Here is a 23,055-nt window from a genome sequence, read left to right as displayed (position 1 = left end):
CCCCCCTGTGCCCTCATGAATACCTCTGTGGTTGTGCCTGCACCTCTCATTCACGTATTCCACGTTATGGGTTCACAACCCTCTCTCTGAAGATGTACTCTCAGAAATCTCTGGATTAGTAAGTACATCTCTGTCTCTCCTTCCCCTCTGTCCTTCCTGTTGAAAGTGACTCATTCACATCTGCCTGACATGACCTTTACTACTCCTGAATCTGTTGGGTCTCAGATGAGAAGTGCTGTGGCTTTTCTAGTCTGTGGTCATATTCCTTCTGCTCCATCCCATGGACCTTTCTGGTAACTCTTTTTTATTTGGGATTTTTTTCCAGTATCCTGACGTCTTTTTCCTGCTCCTAGTACAGTTGCAACAAATGGCTGTTAAACTAACAAGCAACTGCGTTCCTGGCTAGTTCCTGTATTCAAATGTCTAACAGTTTCCTTTTGTGAAATTCAGACAAATTTATCATCTTGTTTCAACAAAAACAATGTGCAGTCCAAAAAAAATATTAACTTGTAGCAAATAATACATTGCATAACCATTGTGATTAGTAGGGTTTATAGAATATGGGCGACATTCAGTCAGATGCAGAAAAGAGAGACAATTTCTTGTTTTAAGATGAATGCTTTTCTGGAAACTAAGAATGCATTGTGCCATGTAATGTTTAATTCCATTTTAATGTGATTACCCTTAAGTAAACTAGTTTTTATTTATTGATCTTCAGTTTTCTAGTTACTAAAATAGTGCCTTAATTTTTAATTTGACAACATATATATGAGTGTGCATGAGAGCATGAGAATAGTGCATAGCGTAGGAATAATGTCATAATGTCACAGTTTGTAAAATGTGAGTTCAAGGGGTTAAGCCCAAACAATAGCTCTTCCTCTCCCTTTCCTTCCAGCAATCGTAGTCTCAAGATGGTAAGACGCAAACGTGTAAACAGTGTAAACATAAAATAAATAGTACACTAATGGTAGTCTCAAGATGGGAAGAGAAAAATGTGTAAGCGATGCAGGGGTCTACTTGAAAACATCGAAAGCCCACAATATCAAAGACCAAATCTTTGAGACGAAAGCATCGAAACCTCAATTTAGCGAATTACAGGATCATCAAATCCATTCCCACAGTAAGTAAACTGTTGGCCAACAAGGTGGACTTTGCCTTTTTTTCTAATTGTAGTATGATCTCAGAGTTGGTATATTTAGTTAGGGTGGATGTTGGGGGTGCAGCTCCCCACACTGGGGTGTGTGGTGGGTGTAGCCCCCTAATCTTGGTGGGTTGAGGATGGTTCATTTTTTGTTTTCATTAGTTGTGGTATAAGTGGTTACTTATCCTGGGAATGGATTTGATGATCCGGTTGTTTGTTGAAGGGAGGTTTCAATGCTTTCATCTTGATGATTTGGTGTTCGACATTTTGGGCTTTTGATGTTTTGAAGAAGACCCCAGTGCAGTCCTAAAATAAACAATGCACTAATGATAGCCTCAAGATAGGAAGAGACAAATGTGTAAACAGTGCAATCCTGAAATAAACAGTGCACTAGCCATAACTCTAAGTGAAAACTCAGACATATAAGTAATAATAATAGTAGTAATAGTAGTAATAGTAGTAATAGTAGTAATAATAATAATAAGAAATATTAATGTTGTATCCCCTAGTAAAGGCCGACTGGTTACTGTAACTATAACTTTAATACCGCAAAAAACAAAATAAAGTAAATCAATAATCTATATTCTGTTCTTAAGTTCATCCATTGGTATAACCATAACAGTTATTATAACTATAATCATAACCATAACTACAGTCACAATCATTATTTCAATGACTATGAGTATAACCACAGCTGCAGCAATAATATTCTGTCAATGTAAATCTGACAGTACTTAATCTAAGCCTGACCCTAACCTATGTTTGAACATGGATGTGAGCATGGTTAGGCTTGTAGTTGGTTCTAGCTCTAGATCTCACCCAAGGAAATATGGTCAGAGTATTCTAGAACTAATATAAAGGCAACAAACAGGAAGAGGGTCTGGGCTTTATTTAGCATCAGAATTAGTGGTGCATCTAAAATGACATCAAAAGAAATGCTTGGGTAGAGAAATTAGTTTATGCGTATATCTGCAATCAGGGTTTTGTTCAAAGGGGTTTATGAATTTAAAGAATGGCATTACCAGGGAAAGATCTGAAAATTAAGCAATAATCCATGATTGTGTGTTTGTATAATAGGATTTACCCATGGCTAGTGTGTAAACAAAGCTAACTATGGGTAAATCCTGATATATGCACAAACAGGAGTGAATTATTGCTTTTATACAATGACATTATTTAAGAAAGAAATGCATTATGTTTCTTAAACAATGTCTTTGTACTTCAGTCTTCTTCAGTGTTCTTCCTTGTTTACTGATGTACTGCTCATGCATATATGAGACTTTGTTCCTTTGCTTGCACAGTACATCAATGCAGTGCAGGAAACGTAACAGAGAAAAGAGAATCCCCATTGTTGTTTTTTTTCTTTTTTTTAAGTTTAAAAAGTCAGGGTTTTTGTGAGGGACACGGGAGAAATACATGGAAAATCGGGTACATTTCTGTTTCTTTAGTTTTGCTGAACATACTGATTTTTCTCATATTTTGCTGTCTCCCAGCAAATGTCAATAGAAAGCCTGTCCACTTAATGGTACTTCAATATCTGGACTTTTTTCTGTTAGTATATACTCGATTTACGATGGGCACCCTGGTTAGTCTGTCCAACCAGTGTGCTTGTTTTTGAATAGCAATGAGCATTCATTGTATAATGATCTATAACCTTGTGGACAGAGTTTAGGCCTTGCAGCTTCCATGTGCAAATTTAAGTTACTTTAGACCTTTTTTCATTAAATGACCAAATGAAGAACTAAAGAACAAAAAAAAAAAAAAAAAAAAAACAAGATTAGGTTTGGGACTTCATCAAGGATTATAATTAAGGTAAGACTTTAGTGGTTGGGTATAGGGAGAGGCCTACACTTATGATGAGGTTTAGAGCTGAGATTTTATGAGGCTTATTCCAAGAGTAAAGTTCTGGGTCTTACAGTTGTTATTTGAGCTAACACTAGGTTTGGATTAGGTGAGGTGACTGCCACAGTTAGACATAGGGTCACAGTTATTCTTAAATGCATGGTTACAGGTAGACTTTTGGTAAGGTTTTCAGAACCTTAATTCAAGTACTTACTCTGTATTGCACTTGGGTTGGGAGTGCCTTCTGTGTGGAGTCTGCATGTCCTCCCCGCGGTCGAGTGGACATTCGAAAGACATGCGTTGAATGGGCATGCCTTCGTTGAAGGTTGGGCATTGGGCTGGCAACTTGACACTAGCCAATCATTAGAGGACTGGAGTTCCACTGTGGCGACCCCTAACTGGGAAAAGCCGAACAACAAACAACAACAACTCTGTATTGCCCTGAGGTGTAAGGTACCTGTATTCATCTGCCTTTTGCCATTTTTGTTTATTTTTGTGAGGAGAGGAATATGAGTAAAGGTTTCATCAAACTAAATAATGTATTTTTTTACTGATGCTATTAAATTACTCCTAATGATGACTTAATCATTTGTTTTGTGACAAAAATCCATAAATTTTCAGAACAATGTTTATCATTGTGACAAAGATGGATACTGCCAGCACAGCTAGCTGGAATTTCGTAAATAATTCTGTCATTTGTGAGTATCAACATGAGTTATATAGAAGTGTGACAATGGGAAATGTTGCTAGTACAGCTATCTGGAATTTTGTAAATAATTATATGTCATTTGTGAATATCAACATGATTTATATAAGATGCTTGTGTTACAAATGCATTAGAACTGTATGCCATGTGTTTATCAAACTGCTGGTACAGGAGTGTGTGTTGAAAAGGTTTTTGCAAAGTGCTGTTTAAAATGTAACCACAGTGTGCCCTACTGGAAGAGAACAGGAATGTACATGCACTATTGTAACTGTTTTAAATTATATATTTTAACAGTGGAGACTTGAATACAAGAGGTTAACTTCAGTCCAGCAAAACTTCAGAAAAATAGCTGAAATTAAATTACATTATAGGCTACAAAATAAAAGATATCTTTCAGTTTCAGTGCATCAGAAGACATATTATCTATACTAGGAAGCTTTTTGTATTGTCTTCGGAGTGAGCAACATTTGCCAAAGATCTAAGGTCTATATATTTTCACTGGTAGATGCTAAATACTGCTAGCTTCTAGCAATGGGGATTTCACCTGTGATAGTCAGATTACAAGAAATAATGTCATTCTGCAAGCTATCCCAGCAGTAATATTTGAAATATTAATGTAAGAAGTTTGTTAGAGAGATACATCATTCTGTATACTGTCCTTGACCTGACAACAACTAGAAGATCCATTCACCACATATGCCTTACTCTTAAGTAAGTTAACTAGGGACCAATATAATTTTCTTAGATATAGTCAGGAATATAGCAAAGCTTAGTTTAAACATTTTTCTTTATTTATTTGAGAATGTTCTGCAATGTTGTTTTAAATATTTCCTGTGGTTTTGAACTCTGACGTCACTGTGAATATATACTGAATATTTTCTTTTTCTTTTATTATTTATTATTAAATATATTTAAACATTTCATTGTGGTTGATTTGTGTAGAGATATTTAAGTTTTGAGAGTACTTGCAAATTTGTTTGGTGACACTGTGTAGGACACTCCTAATAGCCTTGCTCTTGGTCAATACCATTTGTATTGATAATAAGATTATACAGTAAGATTGGACACCCTTAGTTAAGGGCCTTAAAGTAGCTGATAAGGAGTTGGCTGGTGGCAGTGATAACTACCTTATAGTCTGGGCAAAACAGGGCATAGCTAGTAAACCTGTGTCAGCCTTTCTCATGAAAGTAGTGCTATATCAGTTAACAGTAACTCTGCTGTAAGGAAAATGCCTACAGTGTTTAATGTAATCTCTGCAGGCAGTCAAACACAGCTTCACAAAGTGTTTAAGTTAGAAATGTAAGTGAGGATTACAGTCAGAGCACAATATGAACTTCTTGCAGTATACCTTTGATTATATGCCTTGTATTGCGCTTTTATGTAATTTTGTAGTAGCTTGGTGTAATTTTGTAACAGTTTAGAGTATAGGATTAAAGCTATGAGCTGGTAATCAGCTTCATCTTTACTTAAATATCATAAACATCTGTCTGCACTCTCATGCCCCCCCTCACACCTCACTAGATGTACTATGATATGAAGAGTGAGGTTTATATCTCCCATTTCTACCTATCCACAGTTCTAAATTTGATCAGAAATCTATCAAGTCTACTAGCCATCCTTCCTTCCTTCCTTGAGAAAGTAAATTGCAGTCAGTGACTCCACTTTACCCTCAAAATATCTTCTAGATTTGCTGTCATCCCTCCAAAAAAATTCAGGCTTTTTCTGAGAAACTCTACCCTACTATACAGTCATTCTAATTTTGGTCATAACGGTATTGATATCCTCACCTATAATGCCTCTATCAGCCTCCCTTGTTAATCTCTTCACTCCCTCTAATAATTCACTTACAGCTGCCTCCCTGTTACTGCTCGGTCATAATAGTTCCCCTAAAAGAATATAGCCGCCTCCCATCTCCCATGAAAATGCCCATTTCTCTCTTCACCCAACAACATACTGACCATCCTAGATTTCCCCTAACTAATATAGCCACACACAATTTTCCTTCCCCTTTCAAAGAATCATAGTACAAGAATCTAAAGCCCTTTTTTCTGAACTTTTCCCATCTCTGTTTTTCAACTTCAGTTCCTGAAAAGAAGCAGCATTTACTCTGTTTATATGCAACTTAGCTAGTATCCTTTCCCTTTAAGTAGAAGAATTGATCACCCCCAACATTTCAAGTTATTTCCCTAATATGACAACTACGTTCCTAGCCTTCTACCCATTTCAACAGCCCCATCACTTGTACTGAACTGGGTGACATAGTGCTCAGGTGTAGCATGAAGGGTGACCTACACTCTCCCCTCTCTAGTAACAGAGACCACTGGACTATAGATGTCATCTTAAAATATTAGATGCCTTGATATAACACTCCCAAGACAGTCCTTATCATTTCTCCCTCCCAAAAAATGTCCCTGCTCCTAGAAACAAACTCCTCCACCTCTAACCTATCCGTGGATATTCCAGGGCTCACCATAGTTATGATTTACTGTTACACTGACACAATACTCCCCTTACTTCCTGACACCACTGACTATTCCTCACACATTCTTACATCTCTCTGATCCTTCCCTGACCCTGGCCTAATTCAGCTCCTTCCAGCTTTCTAAAGATACAGCACAGAATCTCATTAAAGTTAGATACGTATTACCCAAAACATTATTCAAAACTCCATAATGTCTAACACAAGCACAATTGACCTTATCCATCTAATGCCCCATATCATGCAAGATTGCTAAGAACTTTCCATACTCCTCTCAGTCTAGTCAAAACGTCATCCCTCCTAATCACTCCAAGTCCTCTGCATGAGCATAATGCTGCCTCATGTGACGAAACACACCCTGACCATAAAGTACAGTCCTACACTTTTATTGATAGACAACCCCTAATCACAATAGTTACGAACTCTACCATTTCTACAAAAACAATAATCACAGCAAGTCTTAGTCAACACATAATGACAACTCCTCCCCAATCACAGCAGAACTTCTACATTTTCCAAACGTAGTCCTGTCCACCCACAGTGTCATGGTTCTAGAAGTAAAATATCCAGACAAGCAAAAACAGAGCTGTGTCTTCCTCTTCCTCCAGTCAGTGACAGCAGTTAGTCCTTTCCTCAAAGAATGCATCTTAGTCAGTGCAGCACACAGCTATCAATAATTGGCTTACACACTCTGCCTCCAAATTCCTTATTGTCTGCAGAACCAACAAAACATAATAACTAAGCAGTCCCCCAATAACATTTAGCAATGTTTAAATACAAAAGTACACCTATATAACAGTTTAACACAAGTGGCATTTCAGCAAAACACTTGGAGGGCCACCAAAAAATCCTCTCCTGTATGCACACATCGAAATCTCTTACTGCAATAAATGGATGAGAAATATAAAAAAAAAACATGAACCATGTCAAAGTCCTCTATGTACATAAAGCACAGTAATAGGATCACACCTTTAATCACTCTCAGCAGACAAACACTGACTGCAGGTGGTCAGGAAGTTAAAGAGTAGAGTGAAAGACTGTGACATGAAGTTCAACTGCCCCAGTCCTATACTGTCCAGAAGAGTTTCCCCAGTCTAACAGAAGCTTTCCCAGAGTCCAGTGGATTGCCACCTACACGCAAAACTCCTTTGAGGAGGAAACATCATCATTCACAAAGTCCTCTGCCTTTCTACGCCAAGCAACAGTACTCCAAGCAACAGTACTCCAAGCAACAGATTCTACTTGCACAAGCCAGAACAAATATGGTAGACCCACTCCATATTCATCCCTGGGCACCTAGAAATGAGTGGCCAAGGAGTGGTGGCCACTCAGACATCATAAAGCCACCATGGTAACTATGACAAATGCACAAAGCAGGAAACCGAGACTTGCAAGGCCACAATTCAGCACAGCCTCCTCTCTAATCACATTCATAGTCTTTTACTTTAATTAGTAGTGTGGCAGGACTTGCCTTCACCTTTCCTATCATCCTCTGATGTCCTGACATAGCTCATCAGCACCCCACTGCCTTGCATTCTGGATCTTGGAGTCTCTTGCTACAACACCTTCCTTGGATCCTTTCTTCAAGCCAGTTGACATTGCCTTTCTGGTCTTGAAATCATCAATAGCATCTGTATCCCCTCACACTCTTGTTGCTTACCTAAGGGTTGCTCTTTAAGTAGTGAGAAATCTCTAAATTTCTTATTGCAGCATGTGGACTATTCTTTTGCACTGGAACATCCATTGGCACCCCCCAGGTTGCCATCTATGAAAAGTGTAAGTGTATTGTAGGTCAACCTATCTCACCATTTCCTGTAAGATCTCTGTTGATTGAATAATCCTTCCTACCTCTGTATTCTCTTCATCATTAAGATGCCTTGATTCCCACAAAGCTATTAAACTCTGAATTATATCCAAATATCATTTTACTGCGTCCTATAGGTCCTTGCAGAAATAAGTATTCTAATTCTATGTCATCGTCAATTGTGCTGTGACTCTTCATTTTATGATTTCTCCTTCCCTGCTCATATTTACTACTGCAGGGTACATTTGAATGCACCCTTGATGCACTAGAGGAGACAAGTCTTCATTCATCTTCTCCCTCTGCCCAGCCAGCAACAAACCTTTTTTGCAATGTAGCGTGCTTAATCTTTTATACTGCAACAAGGGTGTTTGATGCAGTGTGGCTTCCATGCTACTCTTTCAAAGAACCTCAGTCAGCCAGTCAGTCTGAGCTCAGGCTTAAATAAAGCCCTTAATTCAGTCTGACAGACATCCTTCACTGGAAGATAATCCTTTGTGTCATTCCTTGCCTTCTTCTACGCTGACAATATGGAAGTTATCTCATTCCTCCAAATATTCTAGTCAGTTCTGTAATACTTCAATTGCGCTTTCAAAAGAGATAGCTTAATTTTCCTTGCAAGAAGTGAATTTCTAAAGCATTTGTTGTGCTTTCCAGTGTCTTTGCCACTTCCTTCACCAGTTCTGCGTCTACACACACATGACTTGCATCTTTGCTGACATAGCCAGCATATAAGTTGCTAGTCCTTTCAACATAACTAAAATCTTATTGATTTTCCATTTCATTATGTACTGAAATAGACTTGCAGATTGCAATAAAGTATACTTTTCTTAACTGATTTATAGGAAAATGTCACTTTTCTACCATGTATAAACCTTCAGAATAATTAAAAACAGAAATCAGCATATGTGTGGCCATCTTATGCAGGCTGCATAGTTCTCCCCCATAATGATTATTTTTTGTTGATCTCTTTAGTTCTATAATTTTTGTCTGCCCTTCTGATAGAAGTCACTGACACTGACCACAAGATGCAAAATCATTAACTGACAATCGCCAGTGTGGAAGTGCAACTGTCGACTGCCCAATCTGCTTAAACATCAGCAATGAAATTTCACATGCTTTTTTTTGTCCTGGTATGTCAGAGATTTGCATAGCAGTACTAAGCAAAAAGTAAGTGTTGTCTGTTATTATGAAATCTAGAGCTATTACAGTATTACTACATGAGACAAAAAATGGATATTGGTAAAGTTTTGTAAGTGGTTGAAGGGGTAAGATGTCACAAGCTCCACTAAGACATCCAAGACAGGAGATCCAGAACTGTGTAAATTGTACATTGAAGTCAAAGGTCCACACCCTTCAAGATCTCCTCACTCTGGAGAATGTAGACATCTGTGCTGTAACTGAAACTTGGTTTAAAGCTATATAAATTACTCTGGCAGTGCAAGGCTACAGTGCCTTCCACACATTTAGACCACCAACAGCACAGACTAGGAGAAAAGGTGGCGGTGTCTCGATCTGCCTTTGCAACAAACATACCTGTAGGTTGGCTAAGCATAATGATACTGTGGAAGTGATTCATGTGCAAGTCACGATAGATAAGGTCCCTCACCATATCATGGCTAGTTACAGGTCACCATGTATGCCCCTAGAGTCTCAATACTCTTACTTAAACTTACTAGAGACATTTTCCAAGTTCATTCATCTATCAACAATAATAAAATTGGGTCATATATGCAGAAGAAAGAGAGAGAAAGAATTATTCACTGCATTGCACATCTAAAGGCAATATTTACATCTAAAGGTAATATTTGACGCCCTATTAATTGTCAGATGAAGAAACAGGATGTCTCATTTAGCAAAGAACTGCTTAACTGTACACCTTGTAAACACAAATGAGATGTGTAGGTATGCATACCTTGATGAGAAGACATAGGAATGGGACTTTACCATTAATTATTTCAACTGCTTAATACAAAAGTAGGTTAAATACTTCCAGATATGTGAGATGTTCATGAATGAGGGATATTATATCAATCTGTATAGTTTGGTTGAGGAGTAATGTGAAACATCTTTTTTATTGAAAGGATGATAGATAATGTAGACTGCTGGTAGAAGTGTTAGGGGGAAGGATCAGACAGTAATTAAGAAGGTGAAGCCAGAGATGAGGCAAGAAGTGAAGAGTTTGCTACATGCATGAGAATGGATGTATTAAATGGTGCCACAGTCCTTGTTCCACATCAGAATTCAGGTATCTAGGCATTCTCGTTTGCTGTTAAGTGCATATAAAATATTCTATTAATGCAATAGAATAAAACATGATTTACCTTGCAGGAGTCCTTTCCACCAAGAGTGTATCCTGCACATATGGAATTAGAATAAACTCTCAGTGAACTTTGGCTGGTGTTAGTATTTACATGATAAAGGCAGTCACACTGTGGCTGATTTATGATTGGTAGCTCGACTTCTTGTAACTTGGGATATGCGATAGAGGCTGAAAAACAAAATGAATGGACTGTAATAACAGAAGAAGACAATGTCACATCATTTAAAAACAAAACACTTAAGTGAAGAATTTTGCAATGTCAGTGCTCTGAACAATATTATATGACACTGGTTCCTAATGTGTGTGTGCGTGTGTGTCTGTCTCTCTGTCTGTATGTGAGATTAAAAAATGTTAAGCTGCTGGGTTTAATGATGCTATTTATGGCTGCTACTTCTGCTTAGCTCCTAAAAGACCACAGTGAACCAATCTGTCCTATTATCACATTCACCATTATAAGGAATAATAGTTTAGACCTTCCTCTAAATTTAATTCCCCAAATTTTGAAACTTCTTCAGCTGCATAAGTAGGGGACTTCTGAAGAGTGACTGGCTTTTATTGCAAAGGAGTGAATAAAGAGGCTGAGATTTATCTGATAAAATACATTTATAAATCAATACTGTGCAATATTTTAGAACATATGAAAAAATCATATAAGCACATTCGTTGTTCTCTACAAGCTCTTTTTAATGATATACATGAATACTTCTGAGAAGAACTGAGGTGTTACAGTGGGCTATACAGTCAAATATGTTATTTTATAAACTAACAACCTTCTCACTTTAGTGCTCCAGTTCTAAATGCTATTTGGTATGAGATAGTCAGCTCTTTCTTTGGCTAGTTACAGCATGTAAACTGTGTAAAAGTTATACATCAGTGATAGAGCTGTGTATGAAGGTGAAATTGCTCTAAAGTTTATCACTCTGCCCACCTTTTTAATGATCCCCTTTATTACTTTACAGATATCATGTGGATTGCTCTATCTGTAAGTTGAAATAGTAACCTACCTCTTGATGAAATGGTAGACCTAAGGAGCTTAACAAAGCTTCAGTGGGACATGAAACAGCCCACCTTTTCCATTAGAGTAAGCTATATTGAAGCAGCCCAACTTTTCCCACCTCACTTCCACCCACCCCTAGGCTCACACTTCTTTTATAAGAGCTGGTGTAAAATCACATCCTATTATCTAACTAAGGTATTACTAACCTTCCATTACAAACACACCAAGGTTCCTTTATGCATATCAATGCCAAACATTCAGCCATCATTCCTGTATACTTCCCATCTTAGTAGGAAGCATTCATCTTTCACTATGTCTTGTATACATGGTGACCACACACTCTGTGGAGCCGTTCCAGCCTAACTACTAAATGTGTTACTGCTCTGGCCATATCTGAAGTAAAAGTGAAATGGAAGCACGCACCAAACTTTTTCCCAATTCCCTGTTTTTGTTACTGTCTCTGTTAGTAATTCTGTTACCGGTTGAAAAAGTGGATGAACCATTTATTGGTTCCCAGGGCTTGTCTATTTTTTCTGTTGGTGTTTTCCTTGGGATCCAAACCCAATTAGGGGACAAACAGGTAAAGCCCCTGTGCCGTGGTCACCCCAAGTGATACTCTGACCCAGAATTTGCACTCATTTGTGCTAGTAATTCTCTTAGTGGGAGACATAGAACCATACCCTTAGATAGCTTGACTGTAGCAGCATACCCCTTCTTTTGTAAATCACCAGTTTCCGACTTCAACGTGCTGTGTAGACAGGGGTGGATAAGTATTAATACTCCCCTCATGGATGTCAGTGCAGCTTTGTGACAAAGCAAACCCTCTACCACTCAAAAAATGATTAACATTCTCAGTCTAAGTTTTTTTTCCTGTAGTGTTACTGTATTATATGTAGGTTTCACAGAAAAACAGCACTTACTTCTGCCTAGCACTTTTATTTACGCCTCTGACATTCCAAGTCAAAAAAATGAAGTTCTTAAATATTTTATCTCCAATATCTTAAAGGCTTGGAACTAGTCATTCATACTTCCTTATTGATATTATCAGTAATGATTCTGTATGTAGTTAATGTGTCATCCAATGATTTCCATCTAAAGGGCAAACAAAACTATAAAGCTATACACATCAATAAAAAATAGCCACTGGGGGGGACAATGTAAAGCCTGGGCAAGATGGGATGCCCTGGGATGGCATATTTCTAATCGCTCTAAAGGTCTAAATATATTAAAAGGTGGCATTTTATCATAAACCAGTGAGTACACTATTACTCGGACAATTTATAAGGATATTTCATTATACAATGGAAGAGAAAATTGATTGGATATTGTCTGAGCTGGAAGGGCTGGCAGACAATATGCTGCCTATGAGAACAAAGCTGCAAGCCATGTGTGCAAAAGCCTAACAGGTGAAGGAGGTGGTGAACACACTGGAAACCAGAGCCAAAGCTATGGAAGCTCAGCTAATTTGCTACGAGAATTAAGTTATCTCTTTGAAAGGAGTAAGTGAAATATTACTGGACTGGGTAGCCATAATTTTGTGGGTGTGATCATAGAGTAAATCTGAGTCAATAGTGAAATGAAAAAGTTAAAATGTGCAATATAATTATTTTCTAACATGTCAAAATGTGAGCTACAATCTTTTTTTCAAAATAGCTTACAACTTTAACATCAATTGCATAGTTGGAAATTAAACAATTTGTAAAAGATTGTTTGAAAAATCAGCAGTACATTTTAAAATAAGAGAGAATAAAAGGGAAAAGCAGAATCATGCTTTAAAGTTAAAAAAAGTAATAATAACTCTTGTTCATCAAACCAGAATTCAGTAGCTCAGTCACATTCCAAACATTAACGCAATGTACTGTAAACCCCATTAAAGCAGCACTCTGTACATTATCCAATACTCAGTTCCTCCAGTACTCACCTTGTGATTTTGTGATACCCCATCCTGTGACCCAACACATTGTTTCGTCTGGGAACTGAACAGTGGAACTGGGCAGACATACTGGAAGGACATAGTCAGTAAATGTCACGTTCTGGTCAAGCTGTAAGAGTGCAATGTCATTACCCGTTTGTGCAGTAAGATACCACTCACTGACATATATCTTACTGACTCCAAGGATAATTCTGTTAATATTAGGAACTGTTAATTCATAGTCACCCAAAATCACTTCATAAGCATTTGCATTGTGTGGTCTGAAAAAAAAAATGATACTGATTACAAGAATTCAGCCTGGGAAAAGCAAAGCAGTATAACATTTATAGACAGGAAATCAGATAAATGACAAATACAAAATGGCCTCTTTGGTCCTACTGTTATCCTACTAGGAATGTCTAGTGGGTGCTTGGCTGTGCTATATTATTCTTTGTGCTACCACCTGAAAATTCAGCAGAAATAAAGGCAGAAGAAAAAAAAAATCATTTTCATGTAAGTACATTCCTTTTTTTTGGCATCACAATATGCTGCAAAATTTCTGTGTATTTAACCTTGTCTTCTAGGATGGTGCAGTGGTGCAGCAGTAGCGCTGTCACCTCACAGTAAGAGGGTCTCCAGTTCAATTCTTGGCTGCGGTGCTTCTGTGCAGAGTCTGTATTCGTGTGGGTTTCCTCCCATGTTACAAAGACATACATCTGGAGTGCTTCTTCCCCGTCCTCTGCTGAAAATTGGCTTTGTTCCAAGTCAGACTTTCCCAGTAAACAAATCTCAAATAAATATACCCCGGGATTCAGCAAGTTTCCGTACAGGAATAGCTTATTCCTGCATGGAAGGGACCGTTCCCATGCAGCATGGCAGTGTGCCATGAATCTGTATGAAGGTGCGCTGCTGTGCTCTAAAACAGACATGGTTCTGTGTGTGAGTGCAGGGAGCATGTCCAAGAGCAGTGCTGTCACAATACACACGCCCCCTGCACTCGAGAATTACCATTCGGCAATTCTAAATGAATGAAAGTCTCAACGGACACTTTAGTGTCTGTGGAAAATAAGATACAGCCATGCCTCTCAACTTTACAAATCTTCGCAGAATGTCCAGATTACTGCTTCATAATTTTGGTGTGTTCCCCTAAAATCTGCACCTGTCTGGGAAATGGCTGTAAATTGAAGTCATTAAATAATGACAAATATTTGAGTGTAAGACTCTACATCCTGAGAAAATACTTGCTAATCCAAAGCCTGTCATTCTATCAATGTTTTAAGTTTCAAACAGTAATATTTAAAATATATTCCTTATTTTTTTCCTGTGTGTAATAAAGTTTAAGCGTTGCTGCACAGGTTTGCCCATCACGCAGCTATGCATAGCAGAGTTTAAACATCAAAAGAAGCTAAATAGAAATATACACAGTATTAATAGTGAAACTGGAATAGTGTACAGGTTAGTGTGTTTGCCTAGCGTACAGCCAGTCATGATTCAAGCCCCACAGCAATCCATGATTTTCATATGTGAAGCACAACTAAAATGTATTTTTCATAAATAGGTAGTGAATGTTATTATGTATATGCTAACCAGGGTAGTGTAACAGACCTAAACGTGAGGTGTCAATGAAATATAAAGTTTAAGCAAGATGTAGCATAGCTAAGCAGATTTGCACACTGGTAAGTAGGGCTAAGCATCTACCCATTTAAGCAATAGTTATCTTAGCTAAGCAGGTTTGCCCAGTGCTTAGCTTAGCTCAGCAGTATCAAAACTGTCCAATCATGGGAAAGGGTGGGAAATTAGCCCTATTTAAACCACGCAGGTGGGAATACAGCTCATAACCAGTTGTAGCTCCCCACTGTAGGCACTATGGCAGGTGTTGGTGAAGGTGTGCGCTTTGGGGCACAGCACTGGGGCATTCAGGAGTCCAGGGTCATGGTTAGACCACTCATTAAAGACCATGAAGGGCAACTGCTGCAGGACCAGTACCAGGGCTCCCAATACAAAGTGGAGGCCTGGGACCAACTTGCCTGAGATCTCACCACTGCCACTGGCATCCCTCGGACTGGTGAGCAGGTCTGGCACCACTTTGCCAACCTGAAGTGGAGGAAGAGGGACTTTTTGGACCAGTGGGTCCAAGATGCCAGAGCGGGAAATGCTCCAGCCATGTGTAAGTATTACTCAAAATAAGTGTTCTCCAAAGTCCAGCCTGTGTATGTGATGGATAGGTATGCAATAAATGTTTTCTTGTATCTCCTGTACAGTTGCAGATGAAAGGGCTGTGAACTTGGAAGCCCACACAAGTAGGCTACTAAGGCTGCATTGTGAGGCTGGTGAGTAACAATCTAGCAGGTATTATGTAGGGCAAATAAATAAAAAGTAGTAGAATGTCACCTTGCAGTATTTAAAAATGGGTATGGTTTTTAATGACTGAAGAAGCCAGTAGGAGAGCAATAATTGCATACAGGTTATATATCAATAAAAGTGTAATTACCTGTCAATAAAAGTGAAAAGTGAAAACAGTACAAGGACAAAATGATTGACTCCAACAATTGGCTAAGCTTCTGGTGTCATTCTAAGGAGATCCAGTATCTGTCTGCTTGGGATGACATGGTCGACAGACCACAATGCTTTGCCACAGATGACCTGCACCTGTCGCCCCTGAGATTCCGGATACTGGCTAAGGCTCTTGCTGCCCCTATAGTGCCTTTTTTAGGCAAAATTCAAATGACAAATTCACCACCATAGCAGAAACAGGCAAGCAAAAACTTAGGGTAATGCTACTCAATGCTAGAAGTCTAAATCTCAAAATGCGCTCAGTCGAGGCACTCCTTAAAATGGAGACCATCGATATCTGTGCAAGTACTGAGACCTGGTTCAAGGCTCCAGAGAGCCCCCCTGCACTACCAGGCTATAACTCATACCACACTTTTCGGCCATGTAACCTGAACTGAAACACCAAAGTGTGGTCTCTTTTAAGGCCCCTGAGACTGCAGAAACCATTACTCAAGCTGCTGAATCACTTACAAATGCCTTCTACAAGCACCTACAAGACTGCATGGATCAGGCAATCCCAAACAAAACAAAGACTCTTTGTACCAAAGGCAAGCGTCCAGTTTGGTGGACCCCAGCCATAAACAAGCTCTACAACAAAAGGAGGAAGCTACTACAAGAAAGAGCAAAATCCTTAAAAGGGAAAACACCCTTGATCATTATAAGTAAAAAACTAAGATCTCTTATAAAATCATCCAAGGCAAATTTTGAGAGAAAAGTCACTAAGGACTCAAAGGACAATCATAAGGCCTTCTTTAGCTATGTTAGAAACCTGGGAGGAAACTCCCAGATATGCTCAGAATTAGTTCAAAATGATGTAAAAATTACTGAACCTACAGACATTGCCAACATACTGGCTGACAGGTTCAGTGCAAACTCACCCCCCAAAAGGTGAGATATCTATAACAGAGAATTATAGCCCCCCAAACATCTCTAACGCTCAGGTGAGAACTGCTCTCTCCAAGGCAAAAAACACAGCATCCATGGGACCAGATGGTGTCCCCAGATGTGTGCTCCACGAACTCAATGAGGAATTAAACCCGCAGTTAGGGCAGCTGTTTAATCTTAGCCTCACCTCAGGATACGTGCCTAAGGAGTGGCGTACGGCAACTGTGGTCCCACTTCACAAAGGCGGTGCCTCCACCGACCTGGGAAATTACCGTCCCATCAGCTTGACAAGCTTGATCTGCAAAGCTATGGAGAGGATCATAATGGAACTCATAAATAAAGACATAGGAGACTTGCAGACCTTGGATCCGACCCAGTTTGGCTTTGTCAAGGGCAGATCATGCCTTTTAAACCTGGTTGACTTTTTTGAAACAGTCACCAAGGCCATTGATGAGGGAAAGGCAGTCCACACAGCCTTCCTTGACCTGGCAAAGGCTTTCGACACAATACCCCACTCAGGTATCATTGAAAAACTCATCAGCTTAAATGTAAACCCATACGGCACAAGATGGGTTGCAAATTGGCTAAGTGACAGAACCCACAGGGTCAGAGTTGCTGGCGCCATGTCAGACTCAAAGCCTGTCACAAGTGGTGTCCCACAGGGCTCAGTCCTGGGCCCTCTCCTGTTCGGCATCTACTTTTCAGAAGTACAAGCAAACACAGGAGGATTATGGCTGACAAAATTTGCAGATGACTGCAAACTGGGCGCCATAGTTGAGAACACATCTGACACAGATATCCTTCAGAAGGGTCTTATAGAAACAGAAAACTGGTGCCAGAGCCATGGCCTAAAGTTAAACGCCAAAATGCATAGTCATACCCTTGGAAAAACAAGGTTACCCCTAGCTACCATATAGGCGGCAACCCACTAAGCACAGAAGAGGTTATCAGGGATCTGGGTACCCAGGTTGACAGTAACCTTTCATTTGACACTCACATTGCCAAAGTAGTTAGGAAGACCTTCTACATTGCCCACCTGATCATGAAGGGATTCACATCTAGATCAAGGGAAGTCATCTTCCCCTGTACTCATCACTCATCAGACCAATGATTGAGTACAATGCCCCATTCCGAATGTATCTGACATGACACCTGCAGCAACTGGAAAGGCCCCAAAAGTTCCTCACCAAAAGGATAAAGGGTCTCAAAAATATGTCCTATGCTGCCCGACTGAAGGAACTTCAGCTCTATTCAGTCGCTTACCGTCTGCTCAGAGGTGACCTGTGCCTGACATACAAGGCCATGTCCAACCCAGAATTGATGAACATGCTTCACCTAAAAAAATCTAGATCCCTCAGAACTACAAGGGTGGGAGACTTAAACCTTGACATGGTTATTAATAGGATGTGCTGGAGGGACAGATTCATCACCCAGAGACTCCCTATGCTGTGGAACAAAATCTCGGTACATGTGAGGCAGAGCACCTCGCTGGCTTTGTTCAAGAGAAATCTTGACCAATGGATGGGAGATCACAGATATACCCCAGGGATTATCTCAGTGTCACTGCTTGACAGAGGCACAGCAAAATAATAGGCATAGTATCCTCCAAACTAAAGGGGTGGTGAAAGCCACAAAACTCTGGGCTAGGCTTATAAATGCCTTGGGCAGATAGCCTAGTATGAACCTATGAACCTAAAGGTGGAGGTGTGTCCATATTCATTAAGGATATCCACACCTCCAGGCTAGTTGCTCAGCATAATGCATCCGAGGTTATCCAAGTGCAACTAACTCTGGGCAAAACTGCAATCCAAATTGTAGCTTGCTACAGATCCCCCACCATGCCCCAGGATTCCCACTCCTCTTTTCCTGATGTACTAGAAAATATTAGGGGTCAACCAAACACCCTAATAATGGGTGATTTCAACTACCCCACCATTAACTGGGAAAACTACTCGTGTACCAACTCCTTAGCGCAACGCTTTCTGGAATTCATAAACTCCAATGCCCTGGATCAACTTATCCACACCCCCACCTGGGGCAACAATATCCTAGACCTAGTCATTACCAACATGAGTGACTGGTGTTCCACACCTGAAGTCAACTCCTCGTTGGTCTGATCCAACCATAAGCTAATCACCCTTGATAACCACATCCCGCCCCCTCCTCCCATTAAGGAATCCACAGTAAAAAATTTCTCCAAAGCCAACTTCATGCTTCTTAAGACAGAAGTGGTGAACTTCATGACACCCATGCAGATGGACAATACAGTTGCAACTGCTGAATCCTACACAAATGCACTCTATAAGCACTTACACGAGTGCATGGATTGTGCTATCCCAAACAGAACCAAGACGCTATCCTCCAAAAAAAGGAAGGCAATCTAGTGGTCCCCTGCCATAAGCAAACTGTACAACAGAAGGAAGAAACTGTTGTAAAAGAGAGTAAAATCCCATAAGTGGAGGAGCTCCCTGGTCAGCCTCAGTAAGAAGCTGAGATCCCGTCTAAGATCCTCCAAAGCTAGCTACGAAAACAAAATTGCCACTAATTCTAAGGACAACCACAAAGCATTTTATAGCTATGTCAAGAATCTAGATGGCAACACAAAGATCTACTCTGAGTTACAGCACAGTGGCATGAAAATTACAGAACTAACTGATATTGCCAACATCCTGGCAGATAGATTCAGTGCTAACTTTACCCCCCCTCACCCCCTAAAGGGCCCATATCTATACAGGAAGAATGCAGAGTCCCTGTAATCACAACTATACAGGTAAAAGCTGCACTCTCTAAAGCCACAAACACAGCATCCATGGGATCGGACAACATCCCAGCCTGCATTTTACACGAACTTCAGAACGAACTGGCTCCCCACTGAGCACCATGTTCAATAATAGCCTCACATCAGGATTTGTGCCCACTGAATGGTGCACAGCAACAGTTATCCCACTCCACAAAGGGGGAGCCACCACTGATCTTGGGAACTGTCGACCTATTAGCCTGATGAGTCTGATCTGCAAGGCCATGGAACGTATCATCATGGAACTCATAAACAAAGACACTGGTAACCTCCAAACTCTGCATCCCACCCAGTTCAGGTTTGTGAAAGGCAGATCATGCCTCCTGAACCTGATCGACTTCTTTGAGGCAGTCACCAAAGCCGTAGATGAGGGTAGGGTGGTTCACACAGCCTGTCTTGACCTCGCCAAGACTTTCAGCACCATCCCTCATTCTGGAATTATGGCTAAACTCACTAAACTAGGTATAAATTCCTACGTCACAAGATGGATTGCCAAGTGGCTCACTGACTGAACCCACACTGTAAAAGTTGCAGACTCCAAATCTGACCTGAAAGCAGTGACAAGTGGAGTACCACAGGGTTCCATCCTGGGACCTCTCCTGTTTGGTATCTAATTCTCTGAAGTACAGGCTAACACAGAAGGCCTCTGGCTAACAAAGTTCACAGATGACTGCAAACTAGAAGCCATAGTCAAGTCCCCAAATGATGTGTACATCCTACAGAAGGGTCTCGCTGAGACAGATGCCTGGTGTCAGTGCCATGGTTTCAAGTTCAATGCCAAAAAGTGCAGTGTCATCCCCTTTGGTAAAAACTCTGTACCCATGAACTACCACATAGGCAGCAATCTACTTAACACCGAATGTGTGATAAGAGACCTTGGGACCCAGGTGGACAGTAATCTCTCCTTTGATAGTCACATTTGCCACAGTAGTTAGGAAGTCCTTCTACGTGACACACCTCGTCATAAAAGGGTTCTCATCCAGGAAAAAAGAGGTCATTGTTCCTCTCTACTCGACACTCATTAGACCCATTATAGAGTACAAAGCTCCTTTTGGAATATACCTCACAAGGCATCTGCAGCAGCTGGAAAGGCCACAGAAGTACTTCACAAAGAGGATTACTGGCCTCAAACAAATGCCCTACACTGACCATCTCAAAAAACTCCAGCTTTACTCCATAGCATATCGCCTACTCCGAGTTTATGTCTGCCTAACATATAAAGCTATGTCAAACACAGAGCTGTTGGACATGCTGCACCTAAAGAAATCCCAATCCCTCCGAGCTACATGCTCTAGGCACCTAAACCTTGTCACCACAATAAACAGGACATGCTGGAGTCATAGATTCCTGTCCCAGATACTTCCCATACTCTGGAACAGGCTACCATCTATGTCAAGCAAAGTTCTTCATTAGCACTCTTCAAGAAAAATCTTGATGAGTGGATGGGAAATAGGAAATACACCCTGGGCATCATTTCTGTGTCTCTGCTTGACAGTGGCACAGGAAAATAACTTTCTTGGGTGGTGTAAGCCAGGGAAACTTGTTGGCTAGGCTTACGTAGGTCCTTGGGCCTAGTACTTACCTATGAATCTATGAACCTATGAAAACCCCAGACTGGTTGTGTTTCCTCTGGTATTGTATGACTGGAAAGTTTCCTGCACAAAGATCTGATATCAGAATAGTAATGTTGTGTTAACCACTGTTTTCCACACTGTGCTATGTCAAAAGGTGTGTATAAGAATGTATATAAAATAATTTTCTAATCCCAAGGTCAGATTGTACAACCAAGAGGGAATTAGAAAGAAAACATTCAAGGCAGTGACATTAGTTTCTCAATAGCTCACTCTGATGAAACACGAACATGTTGTATTTTTAGCAGAAATAGCCACAGTATGAATCTTGGGAGTGGTAGTATGCTTTATGCATAATTTCAAGTAGGATTTTGTGAATATGTGTAGAAACAGTCAGGTAATGTCAGCATTAATTCCCTCCACAGATCTTCCAGGTGAAAGAAGGTATAAAGTACCTATAAGAAGCCTGTAGTAATACTGTGTCCAACACCCACAGTCCAACCCCAAGGCTAAAAATGACAGCAAGATAAGTACATACACCAAGTGGTCACCCCCAAGAAATGCTGAAAAGTGTCATGCTATCACAGCTACTGGTCCCTGCTACCAACAACCAGAGTGACTCGATAGAAATCAAGGCAGAGTGTGTTAGTAGCACACACACACACACACACACACACAAACACACACACACACACACACACACACACACACACACACACACACACACATACACACATATATACACATACACACAGACACAGTATGAGTGCACATATGTAACGCTGACTATGTGAATATGGGTAGAAACAGTCATGTAGTATTAACAAACATTCCCTCCACAGGTCTTCCAGGTAAGAGAAAGTATAAATTAGCTATAAGAAGGCTGTATTTTTACTGTGTACAAACATACCACTGTCCAACCCAATGCCATAGTTGTTGTAGTAATACCTGTAGAGTAATGAGTAGAGCAATGATCATTAAAGCTGTGACCACTGCAAGAATCTACATTTATTAACTGATATCTCTCTCTCCCCACCTTATCTTCACCAATAATCTAAACAGATAAATGAATGGGTATGTTTTCCACCAAACCTACTGTTGGGACATGTGTCCTGTTGTTCTACAAATGTTGAAATGTATTCCAATTAATGTTCCCTGTTCAAATACTATCATTGGTGGCCTGTTGCTATCAATGTAACCTGAATGTCGGTTTAATGCCCTCTGTGGTCCATATATGCATGTGTTCTGTTTACTATGTAAATGTTCCATACCTGTTGTTTTGGGTTAATGGGAATATTCATGCATGCTGTTATAGCTAATCCTGGAATGTGTTTACCATTACTAACCAACATCTGTTCTAAAACTGCAACACCATAGCACATCAGGGAAGGCCGATTCCAGTGGATCTGCCTCTCCCTCCTCATCTGGCTGTGGCACCAGGCACCAGCACATCTGGGACCCACCCCGGGACCTCCTTGTCTGCTGGTCCTGCACCACCTTCAGGTGGAACCACCTCAGGGGATGGGGCTCATCCCCCCCGGGCATGGGCGCAGACAGGATCCTTCACCCAAAGCCAGGTCCGTGGTCTGGTGCATAGCAAGCTTGGCAAGGAATTGGGAGATCTGCTACACCAGCTTGAGGGCTGCATGGTGCAATAAGAGGGTCAGCCTGCCTCTCCTGATCATCCCCCAGCACAGCCATCTTTGGGGCTGTGACGGTGCAGTGGTGACTGCCCATGAGTGGCAACCTCAGTCCCACTGCATCCATTTGTGGGCTCTTGGGCTTCTGTTTACCAACCAAGGTGTTTACTTCCCACAGGTGTCATATTCCGCCCCTGTATGCTGTCTTGTCTGTCTTGTCTGTCTTCCTACCTAACCTACCTCCCCAAATATACCTACTATCCTTCCCCAACATCCCACTCTCAACTTAAAAAAAAAAGGGTCAATCTGCCCCCCCCAAAAAAAAATGTCCCATATATAACTGTCCATTTCGTACATGTGTTCACTGGACATATTTAATCCTGTCTAACTGGCTTTATAACGCATTAT

General features: G+C 40.4%; 1 protein-coding gene across 1 annotated transcript in view; it reads right to left on the bottom strand.

Annotated features, from left to right (window-relative positions):
• The window catches only part of LOC122814356, a 608,759-nt gene that overhangs the window by 322,016 nt on the left and 263,688 nt on the right, over window positions 1–23,055 (bottom strand). The window contains exons 4-5 of the mRNA XM_044086942.1: window positions 13,211–13,482; window positions 10,294–10,460 (exon numbers count right to left, since the gene is read on the bottom strand). Of these exons, the coding sequence (XP_043942877.1) occupies window positions 10,294–10,460; window positions 13,211–13,482 (439 nt within the window). The remainder of the gene's footprint in view (window positions 1–10,293; window positions 10,461–13,210; window positions 13,483–23,055) is intronic.

The sequence above is a fragment of the Protopterus annectens genome, chromosome 10.part0 (genome assembly GCF_019279795.1).
Source record: "Protopterus annectens isolate FY-2018-M chromosome 10.part0, PAN1.0, whole genome shotgun sequence".
NCBI classification, from domain to species: domain Eukaryota; kingdom Metazoa; phylum Chordata; order Ceratodontiformes; family Protopteridae; genus Protopterus; species Protopterus annectens.
Note: the sequence above shows the minus strand (reverse complement) of the source record. Positions and strands in the feature narration are given on the sequence as shown.